This window comes from Polyergus mexicanus, unplaced genomic scaffold (assembly GCF_030449975.1).
Source record: "Polyergus mexicanus isolate NDT 795.1 unplaced genomic scaffold, iyPolMexi1.0 SCAF_13, whole genome shotgun sequence".
Lineage (NCBI taxonomy): Eukaryota > Metazoa > Arthropoda > Insecta > Hymenoptera > Formicidae > Polyergus > Polyergus mexicanus.
In genome coordinates, this window is record NW_027223333.1 from 6,477,327 (window position 1) to 6,504,546 (window position 27,220).

Below are 27,220 nucleotides of genomic sequence, written 5' to 3' on the forward strand. Positions count from 1 at the left end.
CTTAATTAATTTAACTAAATTGATGAATTAGGGAGCGACTACTCCGCTTAAGAAGATATCCATGCAAAAATATGTAAGCAATATTATCATTACAATATTTACAAATAAATTTGCATTTCATGGGCTAGTTACAAGAAATATACATGTTTTATAATGTTTTTAAAATGATGAATCTCTCTAATATCTCTATCAGAAATGTTATTTGACGTATGAATAGTTGGAGCAATTATGTGCCGTATAATGGTTGACATAATCGCAAGTACAAAACATTCGACGCATTGACCCGCACGTTTATGTGAATTGAAATACGGTCGGCTAAATCTCTGTATATGTAACTTTGTTGATAACTCGAATTACCAATAACTGCGAAAAGTGACTGTTGTATGACAATTTCGTTATCCTATAGCTTATATTTTTGTTTAAAAAAATGGTTTCCTCCTATTTTTTTTATATTATATTATCCTCGTAATTCCGTTGAAATTGTACGAAATTTTCCATTACAATAAATATATTTAAAATCGATGAATATATCTAAATAAATCAATTTTTAATTCTTCTACGATGTTTATAACAAACAGCCAATTATTTAATGGTCGATTTTTGTAAGATTTTAACGAATTAGGAGAGTAAAAATTTGCATTACATTATATTGTCTATAACTGAAACGTACTGAAACACCCTATGTGAAAATTTGTCGATTGCTTTGTTTTATTAAATAATTAGCGCCATTACGCTCATATATGATACGCCACAATTTTGCCGTGATAAAATTATCACGATGATCGAGTTAAGTTCATACGTGTAACTTTGTTAATGCAATAACGAGAACCGTTGTTCTCATGCTAACCGTTACTATGTGGGCAAACGACCAACATCTCGCCCATGATTGACACCGTTGATTAAAATCCAATTGAGAACTATTAATGAAGCCCCGAAGTGACAAACATTACACAAGCTTTCGGAGATGTGGATACTGGTAGACAAAGCAGAAACTCGAATACAATAACGGTTCGCGCAAACAGAATATTTTCGACGCTGAAATAAAAGACAGAATCGGTATTTAATGAAAATCAATTTTTATTGTTATCATATAAACACGAGACTAATGAAATTTAAATTTAATTTTTAACAATGCGGCAAATTAAAAAAATTTGACGAAAAGAATTTTCTGAGAACACGTATCTGAAAAGGTTTATTAACTAATTTATCTAAATTAATGTTATTTCATATTATTCTTATGATATAAAGAATACAGGTGTAATCTTTTTTAATAAGTTGGATATACGTTATGTGCGAGCAGAGCGACTTAGTCTAAAAGCACCAATATCTAGAAACTGTGAAGGTCTTAAAAATGGATCTGAACTGCGACGTTGCGTTATGAAGAAGTCGAAGATAACTTTAATAAATGGCGGCATCTCATGAGCACCTCTCACAGAGCGAGATCTGTTTCAGGTGGAAGAATCGACCATGCTCACCATTACAACAATGCTTATCGCGCGCTGGATGAGACTCTGGCGTTGGAGGAAGCTGTCCAGGCAGTTATGAAGGAGGTCGATCTCACGGAAACGCTTCTTGTGGTAACGGCGGATCACTCACATGTATTAACTCTTGGCGGACTGGCGACGCATCGCGGGAATCCCATATTCGGTGAGCCAACCCATATATTTCTGTCTTCAGTACGTTATATCCGAAATAAATGGGACATTTCCGCTTCTCTGGGGATAGATATACTAATGAACAAATGCTTAGGTAATAAAACTTCTTTGTTAGGAAAACATTATATTCATTTCTTTAGGTATTTAAATTTTTGAACGATGTTAAGTTAATATAAAAACGTACTACTTAAAATTAGGAGACAGCGAAAAAATAATGATTTTTGTGATTGAATAATTGTTTTACTTTATAGTTTTATGACAATCGGTAATAGTACATGTCTTTATTTTTGAAGTATATATCGTTATATATAGTTATATTGCATCAAATTAAACTATTGAAATAAATATTGGTTCAGCGATTATATTCTCATTGATTATATTCTCAATGATTCATTATATAATAATTCAATATTATATCTGTTCTATTTCATTTTATAATTAAATTATATTATATAATTATTAATTAATAATTCAACAAATAGAAATGGGTATACGTTAGTACAATCCCGTTGCATTTTTCTTTTTGATTAAACACGGAATATCTCGACTTTTCATAACTTCGCTTATCTCGGCACCTGCTCCACTCATTCGGATTTTTAATCATGCACACGTCGGCGTAAATATAGTATGGTATGGTATGTGTTTGGGTGTGTATGTGTGTTAATAAATGCCATCTCGACGACCGATTCCAACTGCCGTAATTATTTTCTTCATCGTGAAAAAAAGCATTCTTTTCATTGTTGCGCGGTTCCCGCTTTTCAATATCCGGAAAGAACGCGCCAACAACCGACTCCTATCCCGAAAGACAGCCTTCGCAGAAAACATTATTGCATCACATGTTCAAATTAATGAGTTGCCAGTATATGTATATATCCACTGTTTTAGGCGCATAATAGCTTAATACGCTTTCTTTCATCAGCGAATCGAGCTAAAACCACAGTGCTTCCCAATCAGATTCGCGTTCACCGAATCTCTGGTAACTTGATTAAAAAAGTTGTGGAGTCTCGCGGTAATTGCGCGTTTTTCTACGGAATCGAGAAAGTAGGTCAAATAAACAGGAAACAAATACAAACTAGGTCGTTATTTTAGCGGTACAATTTATTTGAATAAAATATGACATTTAAAAATTAGCGTGCATAAAATTAAGATTTTTTTTCTGTAAAAAGTGTATTTCTTTCTTCTTTGTTCGTCTTAAGTTCTAAAAAATATCTCGAAGATTTTTCTTTTGTAATTCGAGAAAATTAAAAACGCATCGCGCATTTGAGATTTCTGTTGATCAAATCAAAGCACTTTGCAGGATTTAGAATCGTACTACGTATTATATGTTACAAATTTTGACATAAAGAAAATAATACACAACTTATGCAACTGTATAGTTTTAACAACTAACAAATAATTTATCAAAACTTACGTTTTGACAGTTTATATTGTACCATTATTGGCTGCGATCGATTTTTATAAAATACTCCGCAGACATGGAAACAAAAATATTTTGCAAAAACACGCAAGTACTTTACCAAACAATATCTTCGCTCTCATGCAATATTTGTATTACATTCGTCATATTTTTCGACAAGCTTGCCATTTGCTGACAAACGAGAGCGTCGTGTAAACCGCGCTTTATGAAAACCGTCTCCGGGGACGTTCCTTGGACCTCTCGTTTACGCCGTTTTTCCCGGCCCGTTATCCGTGAAGGGAACGAGCGACGCACTGATCCGCGACGAACGTCCAATTGTCGGCAATCAAAAACGGACTCTTTGCCCGATTGCGCCAAACTTTTTCGCGAGGTAAAGTTCAACGCGGCCGTTGTCTCTCGTTCCGCCGAGGTGCCGGCAGATGTTGACTCGAGATTCGTAACTGCCCTCGACGACGTTCCCCGTTGTCGCGATCCAATACCCGACGTGATGGTAGCGCGCTGTTTTATATGGTGACGCGAAGTCGTCTCCATCAAGTGGAGGAGGGACGATCCTCTCTCTTCCGGCAGGACAGTTCTGGATTCAATAAGATCCAATCTACTTCGACAACTTCGTGAGCGGCCGTCGACCGTTTGCTCGGTCGCGGTTAAATTGAATCGTCGGAGAACGTAAAGGATGGCTTTTCGGTTCCGGCTGTACGTGCAGTCGCAAAAAGCTCGTTTCGTTTGTCCGATTGCACAGTCGATCGAAAAAATAATCCGAAACGGAGGCGTACATTGAGAGAGAAAGAGAGAAAGAAAGATGTTGCTGAATGTTTTAGCTAGCCCGATTTTTCAAAATTGACTATCTTGAATTTTATCGTTCGTTTCGTACGTCGTTTTTGCAGGATTGTTGGATATCTTATTACTCCATTGTAAATGTAATTAATCTGTTTACGTTTACGATCGGTTTCCACGAGTTTGCGAATTTTAAGCTTTAGATATCTTTTCATTTACAGTTTTCCGGCTCTCTTTTTTTCAAATAAGAGGAAACAAATTGCGTCATTTCAGACAGAAACTGGCGGAATTCAGTATAATTTTTGAGAGAATAAAAATTAATGTTTTAATTCCTTTAAAATTATTTATACGCATTTATAGAAGAATTTAAAAACAAGTTTGTTATTTTAAAAAATAGAAATAAAAATGTATATATGGTAAATCTTGGTAAAAAAATTTTTATTTGTCACACTTTTATGTTTCAACTTTTTTATTAATTGACTGATATTTTTTAAAGCGTGATTAATAATAAAACTATATAATAGCGATATCATTTTTATTCACATAATTAAATGTAAATATGAAGCGATTTGAAAAACGCATGGCTTATAATGTAAATTGCTTTTTGTAAAATAATTTTCAGAAACAGGGAGAGAGATATTTGTTTATATGCAATGAGTGCAATAATTTTCCAATTTTTAAGTCAATTTCATTGACACTGTAAGCTTGCGTAAATTTTCCCAATCGGTTTCAGATAAATTTACTCGATTTACTCGAGCGGGAGATATCCAGTAATGCAATCCCTCATTATGATTATATTCAATAACATTCCGCATGATTTAATAGAAATTTATATATATGCTTGATAGCGGACATAATTCAAGCGAGAGAGTTTGTTAATTAAACACACCATGCGAATCGGAGCTCCGATTCGACGAAGCTATTTTATAATCGATTAGAATAAAATGATGTTTAAAACAAGCTGGAAAAAGATTTCAAAGAATATTTTGTGTCTTGTTCTACTTTATCATATATATATCTGAAATTAATAATACAGGTAACTAAAAAATTATATGATTAATTAATAGATTATACTTATATCAGTGTATATATACTTCTCGTGTTTTTATCTTTATTATAATGTAGTGTAAAAATCGAATATATCCTTCGTGTATATATAAAAAAGGAGCATATAAACAGCGTTCATTAAATTATTTTTATTATTAAACAAAAAAAATGTACGCTTGGATAATCGAGATAGTATTGATCAATTATTCGGGAAGTAATTTTTTTTCCCCGTACAGCTAGGCGATAGATCTCGTGGAAAGGTTTGCATCCGTTTCCCGGTTTTTCCTGACGTGTTGATTGCCATATATAAATAGCGGTTGTCGAACCAGCAAATCATGCAATTTGCTCGCTGCGTCGAAAACACGAGGTAACGGACGCTTTTAATTTTTGCTTCGTCAAATTTCGTTTGCATTTGTAATTGAATAAAAAAAGATAAAAATTGGGTAACACGCGACGGTCGTATCGATGTCATTCAATTCTAGGCGTACCGACATTTGATTCCAATCAGATTCGATATTGTGCGATCCCACTTCAAAATTGAAACCGCTGGTAATTTCGTATTCGCCAATCGAATAAAACAATCAGAGATTCCGTTGTTCAGTTGTATATTTGACATCGTACGTACGTAGGGTGGCTATAGAGGGTTTCGTAAGTCACGTGAGAAAATTCATGGCGTAGGGAAAAATTCAAATTTATCGACTAATCTGAATAAAGGATCGGCGTTGAAAGGCTTAACTTTGTCGTAATATAACCCTCGTCTTTGCGATCTATATACAAGTCGAGCAGCACTCACGATACTTGATTCGTCTCGGTGAAACGCGTCGTTTGTCGCGAGATCGAAATTCCGAAAGGTGGTCGCGCAAGAATCTCGCGCATAATAAAAGTAATAGACGTGACCAATGGCGTTAAATTACGCGCGGTTGATGTTGCTACGTGAAATACGGTCTATGGAAGAAGGACTGATATCGCGTTTTTGTTACGACGTTTTGCGATTTGAATCGCGGCAGGTAAAGCGAAATGAATATGCAGTCGTTCCCCTGTGTATTTCCACGATTATAATCGCTCAGTGAACGGAAACAAATATTTCGGGTAAGGCTCGAGAAGGTTTAAAACTAGAATAACGAGACAGACAGCCCCATTTCAGACAAATCAGAAGATTTTGCCGCGACCACGCGAACGAGATTACGCGGATATTAGGTATGAAGGGTATATGAAATGATGTTTCTTTTCGTCAAAATGTTAGATGACCCAAAAACGATATATTTACAGAATATGAATATCTATTTGATAGATTTAAATTGTTAATAATGTCATGCAGATGTGTGAACTTGTTTCTTCGTTAAACGAGCTGTTTTATCATTGCCGTGTTTAATAATCGAAGATAGATTTTTCTTTTACTAAATCGAAGGCACACGAAACTTCGAAATACCGATGGTTTTCGGATTATGAACGATTGATTGAAAATGTGAACAACCATTAGCTGAATTTTCGCGAAATAAATTGCGTCGCAAACGCTGCACAAAATTGAAATTTATCGAATACTTACACGATGTTTATAGAATATTGTAAATGAACCCATTATCTGGACAAATTAGTAATTAAATTTTTATTTTAGCGTAACTGGACAATTAATATACTCGGCATATATGAATATAATGCATCGTCATTCTTCTTGCTTCCCCATTTCCCCATTTTGATGCATACATATTACAAGTTTATAATAAATAATATCCAAACAATCATGTTAATGTAAATTAACAAATATATATTATTATATTCGAAAATGCGATCTATTATTGCATATCGTATTTGTAGCTATCTAATCTCGTTTATAATCTAGTTACATCACTAATCGGATCTGCAATATCATTGTTCAGATATTTTGTTACCATATAAGAGCAATCAGAATATATTTTGGATGTAGCTTATCACAAAATGATGCTTCACAAATATGATCATTGCCTGTAGTGGCAAATTCGTTTGTGTGTAAGCGTTCGAGATATAAAAAAAAACCCGATTAAACTGAATGACGCGTTTGAAGAACGCGATATATTGGTTATCGTTGCGTATCGTATACACAGAAAAATATTATTCTATTGCTAAGTAAAATGATTATTCAGTTTACTTTACTTCTTTTAAATAACAGTTATCTTTAACAAAGAATATTTTCTTAATAATAGTCTTAAAATAAACTTGTCACGAATTTTAGAAAAACTCATTATCATGTATTCAAAAAAAGTAAATATTTTCTTTTGAAGAATATTATAAAATTTTATCGAGGAAAAGTCAGAGAGATATGATTAATTTAATGTAAGAAAATTTATTAAATCAGAAAAATTCAGTGTATCTCTTTCAATTATATAATTTAATATTCTTCATTGAAGTATTAAATTTACTAGGATTCAGAATACACTTTGAATAAATTTGATGCTTATGAAGAACTTATGACAGATTCGCGAATATATGAACGTTTGAAATACTTGAAACAAGTAATATTTACTTGTATATAATATGTACTTGTCCGTCTGATATATTTCGTTATTTTTTTCGAGGATCCATTTGTTTCAGTAAGACCGCGTTATACGTGTGTATTGCGCATATTTTCAGAGATGTTTTATAAAAGAAATACAGACAAATTATACGAAATATGAAAAAATAAAATAGTATAGGATGTATGAAGTATTCCAAATAAATATTCTAAAATAAAGATAACTGTCGTAAAAGAATACAGAGTTCAATTAAAAAAATCAAGAAATAAAACAGCACATGAATAAATTGGAGATCTATGCGAAATTGATTGTAATTTTATTATAAACCTCTCGTGGCTTAATAATAGTGCATGCCTCGCTCTAAATACACGCTTTAAGTACACGATAATTTACTTGTGAAACGAAACATGATCGATTTCTCCTTTCACCGTCAAAGTTCTCATGAAAAGATGATGAGGTATATGAAATAAACTCCTTAGAATCCTATTAAAAGAGATCCGAAGCAATATAAATCCGGTAGAAAGTGATTTGCTATGATTAGTTTTGTTGAGAGATTAAAGTGATTCTCACATGACGATCGAAATAACAGCACATTGACTGAAAAAAAAGTATGATACACTGAAGACACTCGGTACAATTGAAATGTTGAGATTGAGTGATTTTTATTAATAAAATTGATTTATATTTGTTTCCTGCAAGTCAATATTTGCAATTATATGTCCGCAATTGGATGAAATATCAGGATACTGAAAAGATATTCTCGATATTCTCGATCTTAATAATAAGTTGTTTGGAATAACGAATATTTCGCAAACATTTATACAGCGACTCATTTAAAATCATAAAACTATTTTATAGCGCACTGTATATTTTCGTATGAAAAGAAGTGGCGTACAATTATGCATCACTGAAAAAATTATTTTATTATGGTATTTTTTTAAAAATCTGTAGAACAAAAATTTTAGCAAAAAGATAAAGGGGAAAAAACAAAAGGAAATAAGAAAAATGTATGAGCGATTCACGCGACACAGCGCTCGTAACGGCTTTTATTGTTTGCCGTTCATTAAGTCGGGTTACTTTGCTCACGCGAGCGTATTGGATGAAGCAATTAAAACACACGCTTGTTCGAGATATAATTTATTTGCCGTGGAGTTACGTAAAGTTACGCGTCCACTCTTCGAGGTCACCTTCATTGCGAATTTAATTGCATTTACGCCACGTTGAGATTGGCCGATATCGACGCAAACTGCTTTAAAGCTCTTAACTCGTGATCTTTCGCACTCAACGGGGTTAAGCGCCGCTCAAATTATTTACGCTATTCATCCATAAAATATACGTATGTGTGATTGTATGTATAGTTTTATATACAGTATTAACGGAACAGTGCTTGAGACTAGCACTTATTTGTTAATAAAATAATGGACTCATTTATCTCACAAGAACTGTCTCTCAATATTAAAACTATTGGATATCGGCCAGTTGATTGAAACTTAAGAAACGAGGGGAATGATTCTCTCTCTCGCTCTCTTAAAAAAAAAAAAAAAAAAAATCGATAACGACTTTCTATTAAAATTCTCTGAAATATCTAAGATATTACGATACAGAAGCTAGTTATTTTTAAAAGACCTGCTTGTTTCTTATCATTCTTATTGAAACGCATATGTCAATTAATAAATTCTTACTAATAAAATATAATCATTTTCATTGCGCGTATTTAAATTTAACTTCGAATTAGCACGCAATTGCAAGACACACTTGATTGAAATACACACATTTCAATTTCACGCTTAATTGGATAAAAACTTTACCGGAGATTCCACTTTTCTGCGTGTTCTCAGAGTTGCGCGTGTATTCTAAGCGAATCTTTAACGTTATGACAGCGTTTTTAAGCGTGCCTTTTAGGCGCGGACGATTTTACTTTTGTTGAGGAGAGTTTCGAGAAGTTCTACCTCACGGAGCACAGAAACGTTTAGAAATTTTATCTCGTTCACCCTAATATAATATCTTTACGTGCGAGGCTATACGGCGGCAGTATAGCGTCTCGGTGTTTTGCCGCAGTATGCAAAGCAAGTTCTTTCGCGTTCTCCGGCAAGATTATAATCGCGATCGTTAATATATAAAGCAAAGGATATCTTGCTTGAAGCGCTTCTTTTCGGAATATGTTCTCTTTGGAGCCATACTCGTAATTGATAAAATACGAGGGCAAAATTGAATTATTCGCGCGAGCCTTTTATCTTATATAAAGATGCGCGGAAAAGTTTATATTATACAACAGTTGTGAAAATAGAATTGTTAGGAAAATCAAGACTCCCTCCGTCTCTATTAAAAATCATATTTTCTTTACAAAAGCAGTGTATTCGCCGAGAAAAATCGTTGGAAAACCGTTCTTTCTCTTTTAACTGCTTCTTGAGACGGCGAAGAAACGATCTATCGCATAAAGAAAGAAATCTTCGCTTGGATTTTTTTATATGTCGGTGCAGAAGATGGGACTGATTTTACATTGGAAATTCTAGCCGTGTATATGTTTCTGGCATCGCAATTGCACAGATATCCTGACAATAAGCGCGACCGAAATCGACGCGCGATCGAATCGCGCGTCATCCATCCGTGGATAATGCCTTCCGCTGCTATAAAAACAAACCGTTTCCGCAAAATTATGCAGCACTGTTATTGAGTGCAATGCAGTATGTGTATACATCAGTGCGAATGCGCATAACAGTTAGAATAACATCGCTTTTTACATCAGCGACTGCGACTGTAATGAGATTCGTCGCGCGATTAGAATTCGCTATTTTCGACAATACCAGCGCCTCCATTACGGTCGGGCAAATTCACATAAAGGCTGATACTTTTAACTGGCCAATTTTCTGCACGCAATCAATCGTAACATTCCGATCTACAATATCAACAATTTCGTTGAATAATTGAAACGCGTCACTCGTGTCATTGGAACGGCGAATACGTTCGTTCTCTTGATAAATTCGGCAATTTTATTTATTAACAGTGAGAGAAACATATTTAGAAACGAAAACCATTATCGTATTTTTGAGTAAAAATAAAATTCAGTGAAAATTGATAAGCTTGGAAAAAATAGCGCTCAAACGTTTTCATATCTTGATTATATTATATGATATATGTTAAAAACATTGCGCGCATAGAGACTCTTTATTTAAATAATTTAACTCTATATGCATATATTGATACTGTATTTAATCTATACTAAATCTGTTTGTGAAGATTTCATATCTGATTAATCGCAAAAATAATATTTTATTAGTCAATTTGATTTAAATATTTAATATTTTTTTTATTAAGAAATATTTTAAATAAACTCAAAATTGTCTGTGATAAAATACAGGCTCGTAATTATCCGATATCGATCGAATTCATGATCATATCATCGCGAAACGGCTTGATTTCCATTATCATTCACGGCATCGCAAGATCCGACACGTAACGAAACGGAGTGCGACTAGGGAAAGAAAGATCTTTCTCTTTTAGTATTTCCCAATTTAATTTACTTATAAACCTTCTTAGAATCCGAAGAAAAGTTGTACAGATTTAATCTTATGGTTTTGCATACAAAATCAAAATTAGACCCGAAATCAGTAATTGTGTTAATAATCAGATAAGTTAAATCACAATTTAGAAATTTTAATTGAGCGATTAAAATTTCGTGATCGATTCTCATATAAAGAATTAAAAAGGCGAATACATTAATTTTGGAAAAGTTTCTGAAAAAGTCCACAGACTAAACAAAATATCTTCAGATACGAGATATTCTGTATTGTTTGCAATTGTTCTTTCTCTCTCTCTCTCTCTCTCTCTCTCTCCTTCTTTTTTTCTTTTTTGCATGTGTAACATTTGAAACTAAATTTAAATTAAATAATGTCTATTTAGCTTTTTGTTTAAAAAAAATTATGGTCTAAACTTAATTGATTGATGCACCGATTATTTTTTGTGTTATATGTTTTTATAGGATTTGTCAGGTAGAAAAAATGTGTTATACCCTCTGGCCATTCTCTATAACAAATATCTAAAACAAATATCACATCATGTTTTATGACCTTTATCTAACTTTTTTTATTCGAAATACACAATAGCATAGTCTATTTTTGATATATAAAAAAATCACTTATAATTTTTAAAATATTTTGCGCGCAACATCTTCACCTTGATTTTACCGAATATCGTGTAGGAAACATTGTCCAAGTTGAATAAGAATTGCAGTCGACCAAGTAATCAGACAGACGAGGTGCTCGGCGGAAGAGTTGCCGATGTGCTCAATGTATTCTGAAGCAGGAAATAAACGCGAGTTCTTAGAGACTTGCAAAACTTGCTCGCAGCGTATCCGCGATCCGCGCTCGAAGAGATGGTTAAGCTCGTTTATGTGGGACACCAAATGGAGCAGAAACATTTTTAGTTGCTCGCTTTTCATTCCTGCAAGTGAAGCAGTTCTCGTTCAAATGCTTGGGAGTACGTCGAAGTTATTTGTATAGTTTTTGCTATATTAATTTATCTGAAGAAGACTATGTAGGATTAATCATTCATATTTCTTACAAAATTGTCAAATTAACATTTATAATTATATAAATATTTTTTTAGATAAAAAAAATATATAGATACATGTAAAATCGCGAAAATGGTATTGTTGCAAAAACAATGCTATAATTTTTCAATGTTAGAATCGATAGATGCAACATTTCAATCATTTTTCGGTAACATTTAAATAAATTTTTTTTTATTTCCACTTTCTAATGATTTTTTTAGAGCGATTGTAAATTTTATAATTGCATTTTGCTATGATTCGTCTAATAGCATATAATTATCTTGTTTAATCTGCCTAAAATTAATGAAACAAAGATGGAATAATTAAATATTTTAAAATTCTGATGTATGTCTCTCCAACGTCAAATTAATATTATGATAAAATAAATTAAATATTATCTTAATATTCTATATATTTTATTTTAATATCTGAAGAAAATCTTTTATACTGAAAGATGTTATTGTCAAGATCACCTTGTGAGAAAATATAAGCTCGAGATGTCTCCAATGCGGTTTGAATGAAACGAGTAGGGTCATCCGAAGTTCAACAAAAGCTTCGCCACTTGCGTATGTACCACCGGTTTTAGAGTCTCATATAGAAAGGATGGCCATATGATGCCGCATTTCTTCCTGCTAGTGGATTTTATAGAATTTCTCGGAAAAAGATTTATGATCGTATCTTTGCACACATCGATCAATTAAACTATAACTTTTCAAAACTAAAAAGCGCACGGGAATTATATTTTATTCAAATTCAATTTAAAATATCATATAGATTTAATTAAAAATATGATATAAGAGAATAGTTATGCATACAATACAGGTATCTCGCGTTTAAAACCATTTATTTTATTTGTGAAAGAAATGGTTTTAAACGCGAGATACCTGTATCGTCCTTTTCAGCGATGCAGAATCCGTGTATTCGCATTAATGATTTGCAGCGCGATGTTTAACTGCAATAATTTCCGAATGATCTTTTAACGAAGCTTGTAATCCTTCTGCCCTTTTTCAAAGATAATCGCAACTGCGATCTATGCATTGCAGCTGGCGTACCATTAAAAGTATTCTCGTTAAAACTTAATAAGTATTATAAAACACAAAAACGGAACCGGTTACTCCATTGAATCCTTTATAAACGTTACTTTTTATGATAAATCTTTTAATAAACAAAGTTCTTGGTAACGTATGAGGATAAATAAAATGTTAAAGATATACGAGTAATGGACGCAAAAACTTTTATATATGAAAAAATGATATAATCAGCGATGTGCAAAATTTCTTAAAGACGCTAAAATGAAACCTTTTGAAATCTTGCTAATTGCTTTTAAATCTGAAAACGTAAACAGATTCTAGATATGTTATTTTATATGAAATGAGAGTAAAGAGAAAAAACAAGATTTTAAAAAGTACAAAAAGATATACTTCTTTTCCAATTTCCAGTCTTGTTAAAAAATCACAGAGTATAAAAAAACATTGAAATAAACATAGAAGCGTGCAGTTTGCACGAATACGCAAGCAACGATTGAAGTATTTTCCTCGCAGAACTTTTCGCGAAGCTCTTGGCGAAATAATTAACGTCTTAATGCTTTTACGGAGAGCATCGAGACGCGAAGCTTCTAATGAGCATATAACGTACATAAAGGAATTGAATTTATTTACGGCCTGCCTCACCGTGCAGTCATTGAAAATCACCAGTACGAACACAAAAGCAACACGAAAGCAAAAGGCAATACAGCAGCGTCAGCTACGCTCGGTTAACGATCTTAGAATAACATTTGATTATAACTGGCTGTGCATCCGACATGTAATTATGATAAGAACTATAATGTACTCTATACTATACCCCGGTGTACGATAATATTATTAATCAAAACGGAAATGTGCATGCATTTATAATTCAAATCTAGCTATTACATAATTGTTATAGACAAGGGAGATGTTAAAAACAAAAATAGTATAAACAATGTTCCCATTCCGTTGATAGTTTATTAATGATCTCTGGAATAAAATTTTTTTTATATTTTCTCACGTGAGAAATATCTTCGCGTTTTCGCAGATCGATCTCTCAACAGATTTTTATCGTTAAAAAAAGAATTGAATGTGAAATGGCCCAAATATCTATCTTTCAAATTTGGCCATAATAATGACGCGACTCTTTCTTATAATGTTTGCATTTGCGCGATCATAAATTCGTTGCGCTTAGAAAAATCTCGCGCAAACGAATCTGCGAGGGTAGATTCATTCGAGAGTACATGAAAATTGCGTCACGATTAATTCGCTAAGATCTACGAGATGGCTTACTTGCTATCTCGAGCGGAAGAGTGTTTCTTCATTATGCCAATCGGCATTGACTGCTAATATTCTGGAGAAATGGGTCAGACCGAAGAGCAATGGCCGACAATCCGGGGAGTGCGTTTATCTTTATCGCGACAATTTATCACCATAAATTTAAGAGGGTGCGAGAAAATAGCATGACTTTTTTGCGAGGACGGGGTAACGCGCGTTACTCTAAATGATGCGAAATTCAGTTAAGCGAATCGTGAACTTCTTGGAATACTTCGAATTAGTCGCCTGGCACGTCAAGCCCACATCGGCACGCAAGACATTGAAACGGAACATTATGTATCGCTTTGCTCGACGCGCGATATGATCGGCATGCGATATTTATTGGACGAAATCAACTGGGAATTTGAATTACATGTCGAGATTTTCAAAGATTTTAACAATATTTATTTAGAAAAGCATTTTTATTTTCACGAAGAGGAATGATTTTTGAGCGATTAGAATTTAAAATTATTTATTAGAAATTGAAATATTATTTATTAAATTTCTTAAATATTTCTGAAAACTTATTACATTTGGAGAAATAGCAAACAAAAAATGATTGGTTAGATACAGTCTAATAATTCTCGCATTTTGGTTTATCAGCAAAATTGCGAAATATGCTTATAATCGGAATTAATCGAATCGGTACGATGCGGGAATATGTTGGGAGGTCCTTTGTTGGAATTCGCGAAATGTTCGTAAATCAACTCGGCTATGTCCTGTCGGAACTATCGTGCCAGGACGACGGGGGGGTTCGCGGCACGCCACGTGGGATAGGCCCGATCTATTAACTCAGAAATATATAAGATCACGGAAGCATATCACGGAGAGTTGCGGAAAGTTATGCGATAGCGGCCGCTCACGAAAGTGCATACGGCCTCCGAGTGAAGTTAAATTACACGGTGGATCTTCTCGACTTTTACGTCGGCGATGGCGGCGGCGATGGGAGGGGGAGGCAGGGCTATGAGAATTCTTTTATGTGCGAATTATATGAGACTCGGCGATATCGCCGCCGGTTGGCTTTTACGTGATCACGTGAATTGAACGTGGATAGAGATTCCTATCGGGCACTTGATTTCTCGTGTCTAACGTTCGTTATATACATTTTTATAAATGCAGACTCCTTGGCTGAGAGATAGCATTCATTTCTTTGCTGCGAGACGCAAAATACGTCTCACTCCGCCATCGGGTTACGAAGAATTTGCAATTTATAGACGCTAAATTAATTTGATTCGCCTCATTATTATTTATTGATAACTTTCTTATATAAGTCATATAAAAAATTTATTATTCGCGTGAAATTAGATTTTTTTTATTCGTGGACTTAAACATATAATTAAAATAAAGATAATTCAGTGTAAATAAAGACATATACATATATATATGACATTTATTATATTGATAACGAATATACTATTTTTATTATAAATATATATACAACAGTATTTTTTAATATCTTTTACGTATATTTGCATCGAGCTATTCTTATTTTAATTAAGTGCTTAAGTATAATTACGAAATACATTTTTTATGACAAACTCTTCTTCATCTGCGTTAGAAATTCATTATAGATTTTATGTCTCTGAAGCTTCACTTATACTGAATTAGATTGGATCGAGTATTATTATACACAAATATGTCTCTTTTTTTTCATGCTGAACATTGTGCCATAATATCTCTCCTATCAACGTGCAATTTAGTTCGTATGGCCCATCACACCCCTCGGGCTTGAATTTGCTTTTCGGAATAGCCCTCTGTGATGGCACGATACTTCAGGGGACTAATTAATATTTAATGGCACAATATCGTCGCATAATCGGCTCAGCTATATTGTATAAGGCATTACCGTAACAGCGTGGTCTAAAACCGCGATTCGATATAGCTAGGCATGCTTTATGGATCGCGATGCGCCCGACATTTCTTCACTTGATGAATAAGTTCATTCTTGATTGCTCGCCACGCGCTATTACGTTCGACGAGCGCACATTTCACAATCGTCGTCTTTAACTTTACGTCACGTAACTTTATATAACATGATGTCAAATATGAAGCTCATTATTTCTCAAGTACCGAGAGTACTTGCTATATAAACGAGCCGAGTAAAGATATATTCTTCATGCAGCCTACTCCATCGCGATATTACGTCTTGCTGCTATTTTTACTAAACGTTTAAGTAAAACGATCTTGAGTCTTGAGCTTTTTTTCGAGTTTGATTAATTTGCGATTGAAATTTTTTTTTGTGCGAATAATTTACTTGCGTCTTTTTCTCAGCCAGAATAGGCTATTCTCTGTGTATTTTGACCATATTATATATAAGTTGTATATAAATTATGTTATTTTCTGTATTTTAAAATTGGTAAAAGCAACGTATTGCATCAATTAATAAATATTTTATCCTGTTTACTTAAAACGCGTAGCAATATCGAAAAATTATTATGTTAACTTAACTGCTTCATCGAACATTCTTGCATAAATAAATGTCGATTCCGCGAGAGCGTTGCGTAACGATTCGATAGACACAGTTCGTTTCTATTTACGCAATAGACATTTTACATTATATGTTTTTGATCCGCTGGCACGAGAACTTTGCGGGACTTATCTGTATCGACGAAATCATTTGGCGTATCTCGAAGTCACGCTTGCACGTATACACCCACTTATCCCGATCCGAGTTTACCTTACCAGGTCTCTAGAGGTAGCCTGCAGGATATTACTTTGCCGACTTCGTGATCCTACATCTCCCCCTTCCAGTTCATCAGTATAATTCGCGAGTTCCAGCCCGAAAGGAACGCAAAGCTTCATCTCGTTCCGGACGCGCTGTCAGGGCGGACTGAAGTAGCGGCGCATTTCGCTATCCTGACGTTGGGCATTACATGTCAGGTCGGACGTTACAGATGGGTAATTAAAGTGTTACAACCTACCCCCCCGTCAAGTGCTTAGCACTGGTGGAATACGCCGTTGTTTACTATAACTAGGGTCATCCTTTCTTTTCAAGCATAATTCAAGAGTCTTATTAGCGAGCTACTTGAACTCGATCGATGTTAGAGGAAAATTAAATATTCAAGATTCTTATTGATTATCTTAATTATAATAATTTCCGAGAGCCATTTTTATCTTTATAAATTAAAAATTATTAGATTTTTGTTGCCTGGTTTAAAATCAAATTCCATTCAAAATATTTTTATTTTGGGATATATACTTTTTAGATATTATCTTTCCAGATATTGCAACGGTCAATATAATCATCTTGATCAGTTAAAGGCTTACATAGAATTAACAAATAGATTGGCAGATTATTATGAATAATTTCCTTCATTCGCGTTATTTCTGGTTACGGAGATACTAAGCGGCACGAAACGGTAGGTGTATGCACATCAGTCAGGAGTCGTGACGTGCAGCGGCAACAAGCGTGCAATTACTCGAAGAAACAAGAAGGTGTTTCGGTCTATCGGGCGTAAAATACGAGGGCAAGTTTAAAGAGAAGCGGCAGCGACCGTCTCGATTAGAGTGAAACGCCGCGCAAATAAACGGTCGAATTATACATTGTTAAACGACAGACAGACCTGAAACGGTTGCGGCGGTGATGGTTTATTTTTTGAAGGTAGCTCTCTTACGGAGAGGAAGAAAGAGCACCTTGAATAAAACATATTTACCGGTGGGCATGCCTCAGAGTCTCTCGACTCATTTCTTCGCCTCATATAGTCTCTTTCTTTCTACATCTTCTCTCTTCGCTTTCTCTTTTTTTTATCTGTCCTGACATTGTGCTGACGTTAAAAAATCCATTCATTTTTAGCACGCGAAATTATATATGGAACGTGTCATATAGTAGGATAGGATCCATGATACGTTAGCGATAATAAGATAAACGCGTTGCGAGAAACTTCTCTAATGAAGTTTACTGTCGCAAGCGAGGAAGCCAAGTGCCTGAAAGTGTCAGTAGCCAAGAGATTATCGTGCCGCATACTTAACGCAATTTGATTTTCTTTATAAGCAAGGAAACTCGAACTTCCTCAAAGGTGAAATTTAATTAAACCATCAAAATGTTACGATGTAACATATATTTATAAATCGATAAATCAAGCAAATGTCGATTGATAAATTTAAATTCGTTCTTCTTTCGCATCAAACCGTAGATCTGCCGAAACAATTCATCGCTGACAATAAAATCATAACCCGATTAATTTCTTTTCTCTTTTTTTTTCCCCTCAGGTTCTGACAGCAAGTTGTCGGACATTGACGGACAGCCCTACACAACGTTGCTGTACAGCAACGGTCCGGGTTATACACAGCCGCGGACTATCCTGCGGGAGGCTGGGAAGGATTCCATTCAGGTAAGGGAGGCCCATTTTCATTTCCGTACGCGCGGAAGGAAGATAGTACGCCAGTGTTTATTGGATCGGAGAATGATCGAGTGGCGAAATCGAGGCCGCGCTCGAAAATCCATCACGTATTATCGCTGTACGATCGTGAAATATTCCGCCAAACACTTCCGATTGCCCCCTACCATCTATTCTCTCGAAGATCCTGAAATACCGCGGTTAGATGATGCGCTGGCAATTTTTAATCTCACGGTAAAATTAAAAGACAAAGTATACATTGCAGGGTATTTGAGTTAAATTTAATTTGCAACATGAATTTCAAAAGATATAGAGAAAATGTGATATATATATATATTATATATATTTTGTATCAAACTTCATATCGCAAAGATCAGCTTTAATTTTTATTGGAATATGATATAACATTTTATATATATGCTCAACATTCAATTAATATTATTTAGCTAATTCTATATACTTAATTGCACGAAAGAAGGCATTGCGAGTATATACATTTTGTGAACTTTATCGATAGTCCCTTTTCTGATAGAATTGATTTTGTAATTTTTCTAATTTCTGCGGAGATATATATATATATAAATCACTTTTTTAATGAAAAATTTTGAATGAAAATGAATAATTTACGAAGAGAAATTGTGCAAGCGGAATACGAGACATTTTTATAAAAAAATTTAATATATGTCATCTGGTTTATTTATTTTTATGTGCTGTATTTTATTTCTAACTTGCATATTTTTTATCTATATTTATATGTATATACCTGACAATTCTACCTGCAGATTCCCATCGTCGTTATTGATTTAATCTTTTTCACTGAAAATAGCTTTATGCGGATTTATATTTATTCTTTTGATTGTCCCATGTCACGCGGACGTGTTCTCCGCAGGTATTTTCGTACATCGCGTATTTACATAAAGATTTAAATTTATATTAATCTGTAAACGAAAATATTTCGCCGCGTGTTTTAACAGCTATCCGCAATTTTAAGCATATAGTTTTATTCCATTCTGTATTTACAATCTGTCGGAGCGGCAGAGGTATCCGGTATATTTATATTACGGATATTATTTGACATCACTGACAATGTGAGTTACGTCGCAAAACGCGGGATAGATCATTCCGTGCTTTTATTCGCGCATCGCTTTACATTATCACGCTGAACATATAGGTGCAATAATTTAGTCTTCGACGTATGGATTCAAATCAATTTGATGTACAAATCCTATGCGCGTTGTATATAATTATGATACTTTATGATACTTAAACATGATATGCCATATGCATCACTACAAGATTAATATAAATTAATCTTGATTAAAGGAAAGCGTTATGTGACGTATAAATACGAAATATACAAAAAATGTCAAAAGCGCAAATTCCCTTTTTTATAGCGGACTAGATTAAAACGGTATAGATAAATCGCTAAATCTTACTTCTTCTTAAAATCTTAAATCTCAATTCAATTTATAATAATTTTGCTAAAATTTAATTGTTAAGATATTTGGAATGAATTTGTTTTTTTTTTTTTTTTATTATTAACATTATCAAAGTATTTGTAATTAAACGTATCATACATTTCTTATATATTTTCTGTACACACACACATATATATAATGGAGTTTATTATCTATTATTATATTGTAATATCCGCGATATTAAAAATCCGTCTCATTGGGATTACAAAGTAGTAATTCGCGCAATCTTCTCGATCACGGTGCTCGAAATGCATAGAGAAAATTCGTTTTTGAAGTTATAAGAATATCATCTGTGATGGTGACTCTTGAGCATGATTTTATTCAATTCCTCGAAATGTCCCGTCAGAGTGAATCGTCATAAGTGGTAAGTGGTCGGGGAAGAAACTGATTAAAATCTGAATGGCTTAGGGCGATAAATTACGTCGACCTTTCTCTCTCCTCACCCACCAACCATCGTTACAGATTACAAATGTGGAGCGCGGGATTTAGTCCCTTTATGTGAAATTGAAGCGCGATAATCGTAATAGTCGAGCGTTACAAAAGTTCCAAGAATGATGTATTTTTATGACGGAAAAATTTTGTGAATAAAATAGTGGCCTAAATTAGATGACCTAAATTAAGCTGCCAAAGTTTGCTGACAATTGTGCTGCAGCATCATTGAATAATATAAATTAATTGCATCGTTCGAATGTATTTTTATTCAGCTTTTCATAAGACAAATTTAAATAAAATAATTTTGCAAATTGAATATTTGAGAAAATAAGAGAAAAATCAATAATCTTAAGAAACGTTTTACTTGTCATTCAAAAGTACTATATATACTTAAAATGATTAGGATAATAGGATAACCCGCAAAGACGTCTTTACTATAAATCATGTTTTTACGAATCGTTTTACATGTCGTATTTGGGAAATAAGTTCTGCTATAAACTGCTTGCCTTGCCGATTACATTTGTTATGTAATGCGAGTATTCGATTCGTAGTTCGGACTAGAAAGATGCTTAGGGTAGTATCGTATAATACTGCTACGACGGTATCGTGCAACTCCTGTCTGCCACTCAGTTGCATTTTCCTGAACTATTATGTAAAGGCAAATTCTCTCTCGCATAAATCGATATCTCGTGAAACAAGAAGCGGTCGTATTTTACATTGGGAGATTGCTTTCATTTTACGAGAATATGATTTACACGGCGAATGTCAGATATGCATTAAGCCCGTAAATCTGGATCTACGGAATGGTATTAGCAACGAATTTCATGACCATAATATGAAGTAAACACGGTAAACGTGCACGCGACGATGGTAAACAGCGATATAATTCCAAATCGAAATTGTTTCTCTCGATAACATATACAAGTAGCTCGATATCATCGTTCATTTCTATAAACTTCACTTAAACGAATTAATATCAAAAATTATAAATAGCGATAAGAGAACATGTAAGACACAATTGTAATTTTCATATTTGTAAGAACTTAATTTGTAAGAATTTAATTTGTTTATGTGTGTGTGTGTGTGTATGTGTGAAATTTGTTCAAATTTGAGAGCCGAAGAAATTTTATCAAAGAAACAAAATGCAATTTAATATAATACGGGAGATGCTTCAGAATTGGCAGAATTAACGACTCGATATTTTCATTGATGAAAAAGATTTCAAGATTTGCAAAAGAGAACAATACGATATATCTATACTAATTCCGGAGCATTCTGCATAATAGTCACTATATGCGGTGTAAATCAGAATATATTTATTTTATAACAGCGTTCTAAAAAATTCCAATGGCACATTTTATACGTACCGACATGGTACAATAAAAAGCAGATAAAGGACGTTATTACTCACCTCGATGATTTATGTTCGTAATTACACGCTAGGAATTAATGCTTGAGATATCCGGGATGAATTAAATATCGTGCCGAGTTGATATCGTGCTATTTAGTAGACGTCGACTCTCTCCAGTCGCGCAAATTAATGAGAATTCAGCTTCAGCTTCAATAATTCTCCAGTTTGTGCATTTTTTTTCTTCCTCGCATTATATCATTATATATCCTTGCGTCTCCTTGAAAATACTACAAATCTATTCGGTTGCGCATCACCAACTTCGCTCGACTTTGTATAAAATATCCATCTCTCGCAGATATTTTAAAGCGGCCCTCTTCGCGTTCGTTGACGGGAGGGTTATTGCTTTCTTATTTTTTATCAACGTCCAACAAGATTCATCTTGTGATAAAGACAAGAAACGTGAGATGAAACAGAAATGTAAGATTTCGAAGAATATTATTTTAACATTTTCTTTTTCGAAAAATGTAAAAGTTATGAATTTTATACGCGGTGGTTTGTATTATACCTAAATTAGTGTTTATGTCATCAAAAAGTGCAATAATCGATATCAAAAATATAAATCTAACATAAATTTTAAAAATTTTCCACAAAACTAGCTCGTAAGCATGTGTGTGTCGGTATATTGTCGCCTTCTTCTCTCTATTATGATGGATAAAATAAATACGTGCGAGATAATGGCAAATTAGTAATAATTCGCCGCAACGTTAAACGTTCCTTAAGTAAGTCTAACGACTATCATCATTATTGTTTTTATATCTGATTTTCTCTTATTCGTTTCAGTATATGAATGAGCATTTGGTGTCCGTAGATTTTGTTGCCGGAAATGAAGTTGCGCGAAGAACGTCTCGCTCCTTGCGATATCTCTAGCTTTCTCGTTATCCGATAGAAACACCGAGCTTACGATGTACCACGATGGTAGATAACGCTAACCTCTTACGATATTTAACGCTCCTCTCCGACCGGGATTGTAATTCCTTAAGACACCATCTCCCAGTTACGTCTTGTCCCGACGTAACCTGCCCAGTAAGGACGTTGCCTTACGCAATCATTGCCGCTGGTGGGATCTCTCTCAGGGGATGCATGGCGGACGCGCCAGAACGGCAACATTCGGGGATACAAGGATGCCGGCGGGATTTTTATTTGCTTATTTGGAACACGACTGTTCGCTATGTTTTAGTATTATTGCCTTGCAACTATCTTGCGGAAAAGATTCTCTCGGCAAAGGGAGAGAGAGAAAGTTGTTTTTATTTTTATATCTCTGTTATTTGTGTTTTATATACCTATGTATTTATATCTTTACAAGTAGCAACTATAGATAGAGGATATAACTCGATTCTACACTATTTTCTCGAAAATTCAGTGAATGTAGTGCATTTCTTTGCATGAAATAATATATTGAATATATTAATAAATATTAAATATTAAGAAATATTAAATAATGATATACTTCAATCATGATTTATATTGTTATTTTAACTGAATACAAAAGCATTAATTATAACTGCATTGATTAATATTATCATTGCTTCTATATTTTTTCATTTAAAAAAAAAAAAAAAAAGAAAAATATTATATTTGACGCGAAGTCTGAAGATAAAGCTAATTTTGAAACTCTCTATTCGCGATGTCTATGGATTCGCGGTTATAGATTGGTTTTAATCAAACTTGGACATTGTACCTTCCTTCTATGACAATTTCGTTCGCGTATTTCGAGTACTTATAAATTCGTAGGGAGAAAATAAATAAGAAAAAGATATAGTATACTTTTTTTATCGCCGCCAACTCTAGCCGCGTTCTCTTCATTCGTTGTCTCTCCTAAAGGCATAGATGTTCATTGTTCCCACCCTCGTCGCGCAAAACCACTTCTCCCTTTCGGGTCAACCGCACCACGAGATGTGCCGTGGCCTTTCATTTGATTGTCGAAGTGAGATTGCAGCAAAGGGTTTACGGTGTCTTCGACGAGAAGGGAAATATTGTGAGGGAGTTCTGCTGCAGCATCGCGTCCCATCTGACCTGTGCAGCGGAGCCGCGGGCTAAATAAAATGCGAAAAAGATCTGCAGTAGCTTAGTCGAAGCTCTCGGTGCTCTCTCACGAAACGATTATTTTAATTTTATTCTCTATTTTAATTTTATCCTTCTTTAATTCTAAATGAACCGTTTCCATTAGAAGCGATACAATTTTAAAGCAATTGACGCGTTTTGATGAGATGAGAAAAAACAGTATTTATTGCTAGTCTTTACTTATACTTAAATGACTGCGTGAAAGAAACGTAAAAGACAGTATAAATATAGGGAAAATATAAAATTAAGTTAAAATAGAGTAAATAATCTAATTCAGCAAGCAGTGATGTGTGAAAATGAATTAATGATATTGAGCAAATTATTTAAACTGGAATGCTGTTTTCAAATTAAATTATTTATTGCGTATCGTGTATTACTCGTGTTGTAAATTATGCAAAAAACAAATTTCCTTACTGTTCAGGAAACAATTTTTAATATCTATTTAAACACTGAATGTATGTGAAAATTTCACTTCAAAAAATTCTTTTTACGAAACGATTTAAAAAATTTAAAAACGGACACAGTTAATCAAGGTTTTTCTCGTATGTTTCTTTTTTAAATTGCTAATCGCGCACAATGGGACGGTCTTTATCGATCTTAATATACTCTGATAAATTTTTTTTATTTTATTTCACGAGTTAAATTGTGTATATACAAAGAGAGAGCATATATTTCTTTATATTTTCAGAAAACTAAATTGATTCTTTTATATGCGCGAATTATATGTATGTTTCTGTAACAGTGTGACATTTCTCGCTATAAAGTTCACTTGTTTCGATATAAATGTAAAATACTATAAGAAGTAGAAAATACTGCCGTTTTATTATCGCTATATTTTATAGGTACAGCCGCAGTTGTAAAAGCCTCGATTCATTAAAAAATAATGCTCCGCTACCCAGGAATCTATGGAATAGTACTTCCAGGCGAAAAGGAGAACGGTCATTAACAATCCTTTAAGACATTTAAGACAACATTTTTTTCCGCAAGTTATTGCGCACATCGGGATATATAGATGTACTTGTATCTTTAACGAATGTTTTATTGCTCTCATTAGAATAACAATTCGAGAATTCTCACACACATTTTTCTCATTTCTCTGTGATATTAATTCAATATAAATTCAATATCAATATAGATAAAATATAATATAATATTAATCTAAACATTAATATAAATATTCAATATAAATTAATTAATATTCAATATAATTTTTTGTTTTATTACATTCGCTTTCATGCAAGAAGGGAATATAAATATAAGTTTCTATTGTTTTCTCATTAAAAATTAAAAATGGTTTGTTTTAATCTAATAATTGTCCAAGTCGTTATATATCATTCCTATCCATTAGGTACGAATCAACACGACTTTTATCAGTGGTCGCGTGACGTCTATTACAGCATTCTTACCTATTTTTAAGCTTGCGTCTTCCGCAAGCAAGAGATACGCCCCGGAAATTTCGTGCAATCTCCCCCTTCTTTCGATTTAGGTAGAATAATCACACCTTACGACTATATAATTACAGACAGCGGGTGTGCCGAGGGCTTGGGCGACGCACGGGGGTGAGGATGTGCCAGTGTTCGCCATCGGGCCCCTAGCGAGCACCCTGTTCTCCGGCAGCGTCGACCAGAGCTACATTCCGCACGCGATCGCCTACGCCGCCTGCCTGGCCCATCATGCTAGCCGTTGCTCACGGGATCCTGTAGGCGGTAATGCCAGCGACACAATGAGCTCCGCACCGATAAGCTGTCCCTCGGCGGAGCCCAACAGCGCGGCGATATCAAGCGACGTGATGAACGGCCACCAGGCGCGAAATCAACCCACGAAATCCGCCGGTCCTCGTTGTTCGTCCACCGCCCCGTTGCTACTGCTGCTGATGCTCATGATGACCCCCGTTCTGCCGATTCTCCGGTGTCCCTTGAAAAGGACGAGTTAATGCGACCCTCTTCCGCGTGTCCGAGAGTGGCCGTCCATGTGACGTCGACGATACACGACAGTGGAGAAGCCACCGAAATACTCGCGTCCTGGGCATGGTAATAAACGGTCGATTGAGCGACCGCAGTGTAAATTTGACGGGACGGAAATGGCGACGAGAGTGGCCGTTTTGAGAGAGCGAGCAGTGCAATATCGTCTCTCGCTGGTGAACCGTTAAACGGATCATTTGCGCCGGCAACGATTACGCTGCAGAAAGTCGCCGAGTGTTGGTGTAAGCGATAGGATATAACGCGTATGAGTTTTTGGTGAGACGGGAACGGAAACCTAATAGGCGAGATTCCTGGTGACAATCTTCTCGTCGTAAAGAGAACGAAAGCGTATCTACATTCCTCGTAAGACTCGAATCGGTTGACAAATCGACGACGGATCGGATGTTCGGACGAACGGATCGATACACGACGTGTTGACGAGAGCTGAAACGTCATCGTCATGTGCGTATCATTCCTAAATTCTCTCGTGTATTTTCAGCTTCGGTGTCTCGGAACACGAAAAACGCGACTATTCGTATTATATACTTCACGCAAGTTTAATTGATACACGTTCTTGTTTGAGGTCACCTAAAGATTCTACAAACTTTCCGCTAATGATTAAAGTTTCTTCGATGAAGAGCTTTAATAAGAGATTGGAGGTTGAAAGCGGAGCTTTTTGCTCATTCACATTATTTCAAGATTTAAAAAAAAAATTATATTTCTGATTTATATTTTTTATATCATTTAAACATATTTAAACATATCTATTTTATATTGATTATTAGTTATATTTGAAAAAATATTTCTCGTTAAATTTTTTTTTTTTTTTTTTTTTTTTTGGAAAATATAATGCTTGCACCAGAAGATTATTAATCATCAATCGACTTTGCGAAATATTTCGAAATTATCGTTGCTCTGTAACTATGAATTTGTTTATCATTTTAAAAGCTAATATTTTTTAATAAAAATCAAAATTCTGTTAAGGGTAGAAAATTTAATGCATCTCCTTTTCGAAAAATAATTATATTATGAAATTTATGAACATTACTTGAGATTCTTGTCAAATTAAATGATATAACGCTTTTGATTGGCGTTCTCTGCTAAAAGAAGTAAAGCTGATTTCAATCTACAATTAGTTAAGGAATCTGGAAATGAAAGATGGTTATCCTGCATATTTCTCTCGAACGTTGAGTTATGTAATTTTTGAAAAATACATCTTCTGTCATTTGTTACAACACACATAATTGAATGATAACCGCAGTTTTGCCGATCCCATAAACATAAA

At 34.3% G+C, this 27,220-nt stretch overlaps 1 protein-coding gene across 9 annotated transcripts in view; it reads left to right on the forward strand.

The window, feature by feature from the left end:
- LOC138938492 (alkaline phosphatase) overlaps positions 1-26,653 on the forward strand; it is a 159,173-nt gene extending 132,520 nt beyond the window's left edge. For all 9 annotated transcript variants that reach the window (XM_070305503.1, XM_070305502.1, XM_070305501.1 and 6 more), the window contains 3 exons: positions 1,453-1,647; positions 18,465-18,586; positions 25,497-26,653. In XM_070305503.1, coding sequence (XP_070161604.1) covers positions 1,453-1,647; positions 18,465-18,586; positions 25,497-25,907 — 728 coding nt within the window. In that variant the 3' untranslated portion in view covers positions 25,908-26,653. The remainder of the gene's footprint in view (positions 1-1,452; positions 1,648-18,464; positions 18,587-25,496) is intronic.
- The last annotated feature ends 567 nt before the right edge of the window (positions 26,654-27,220 follow it).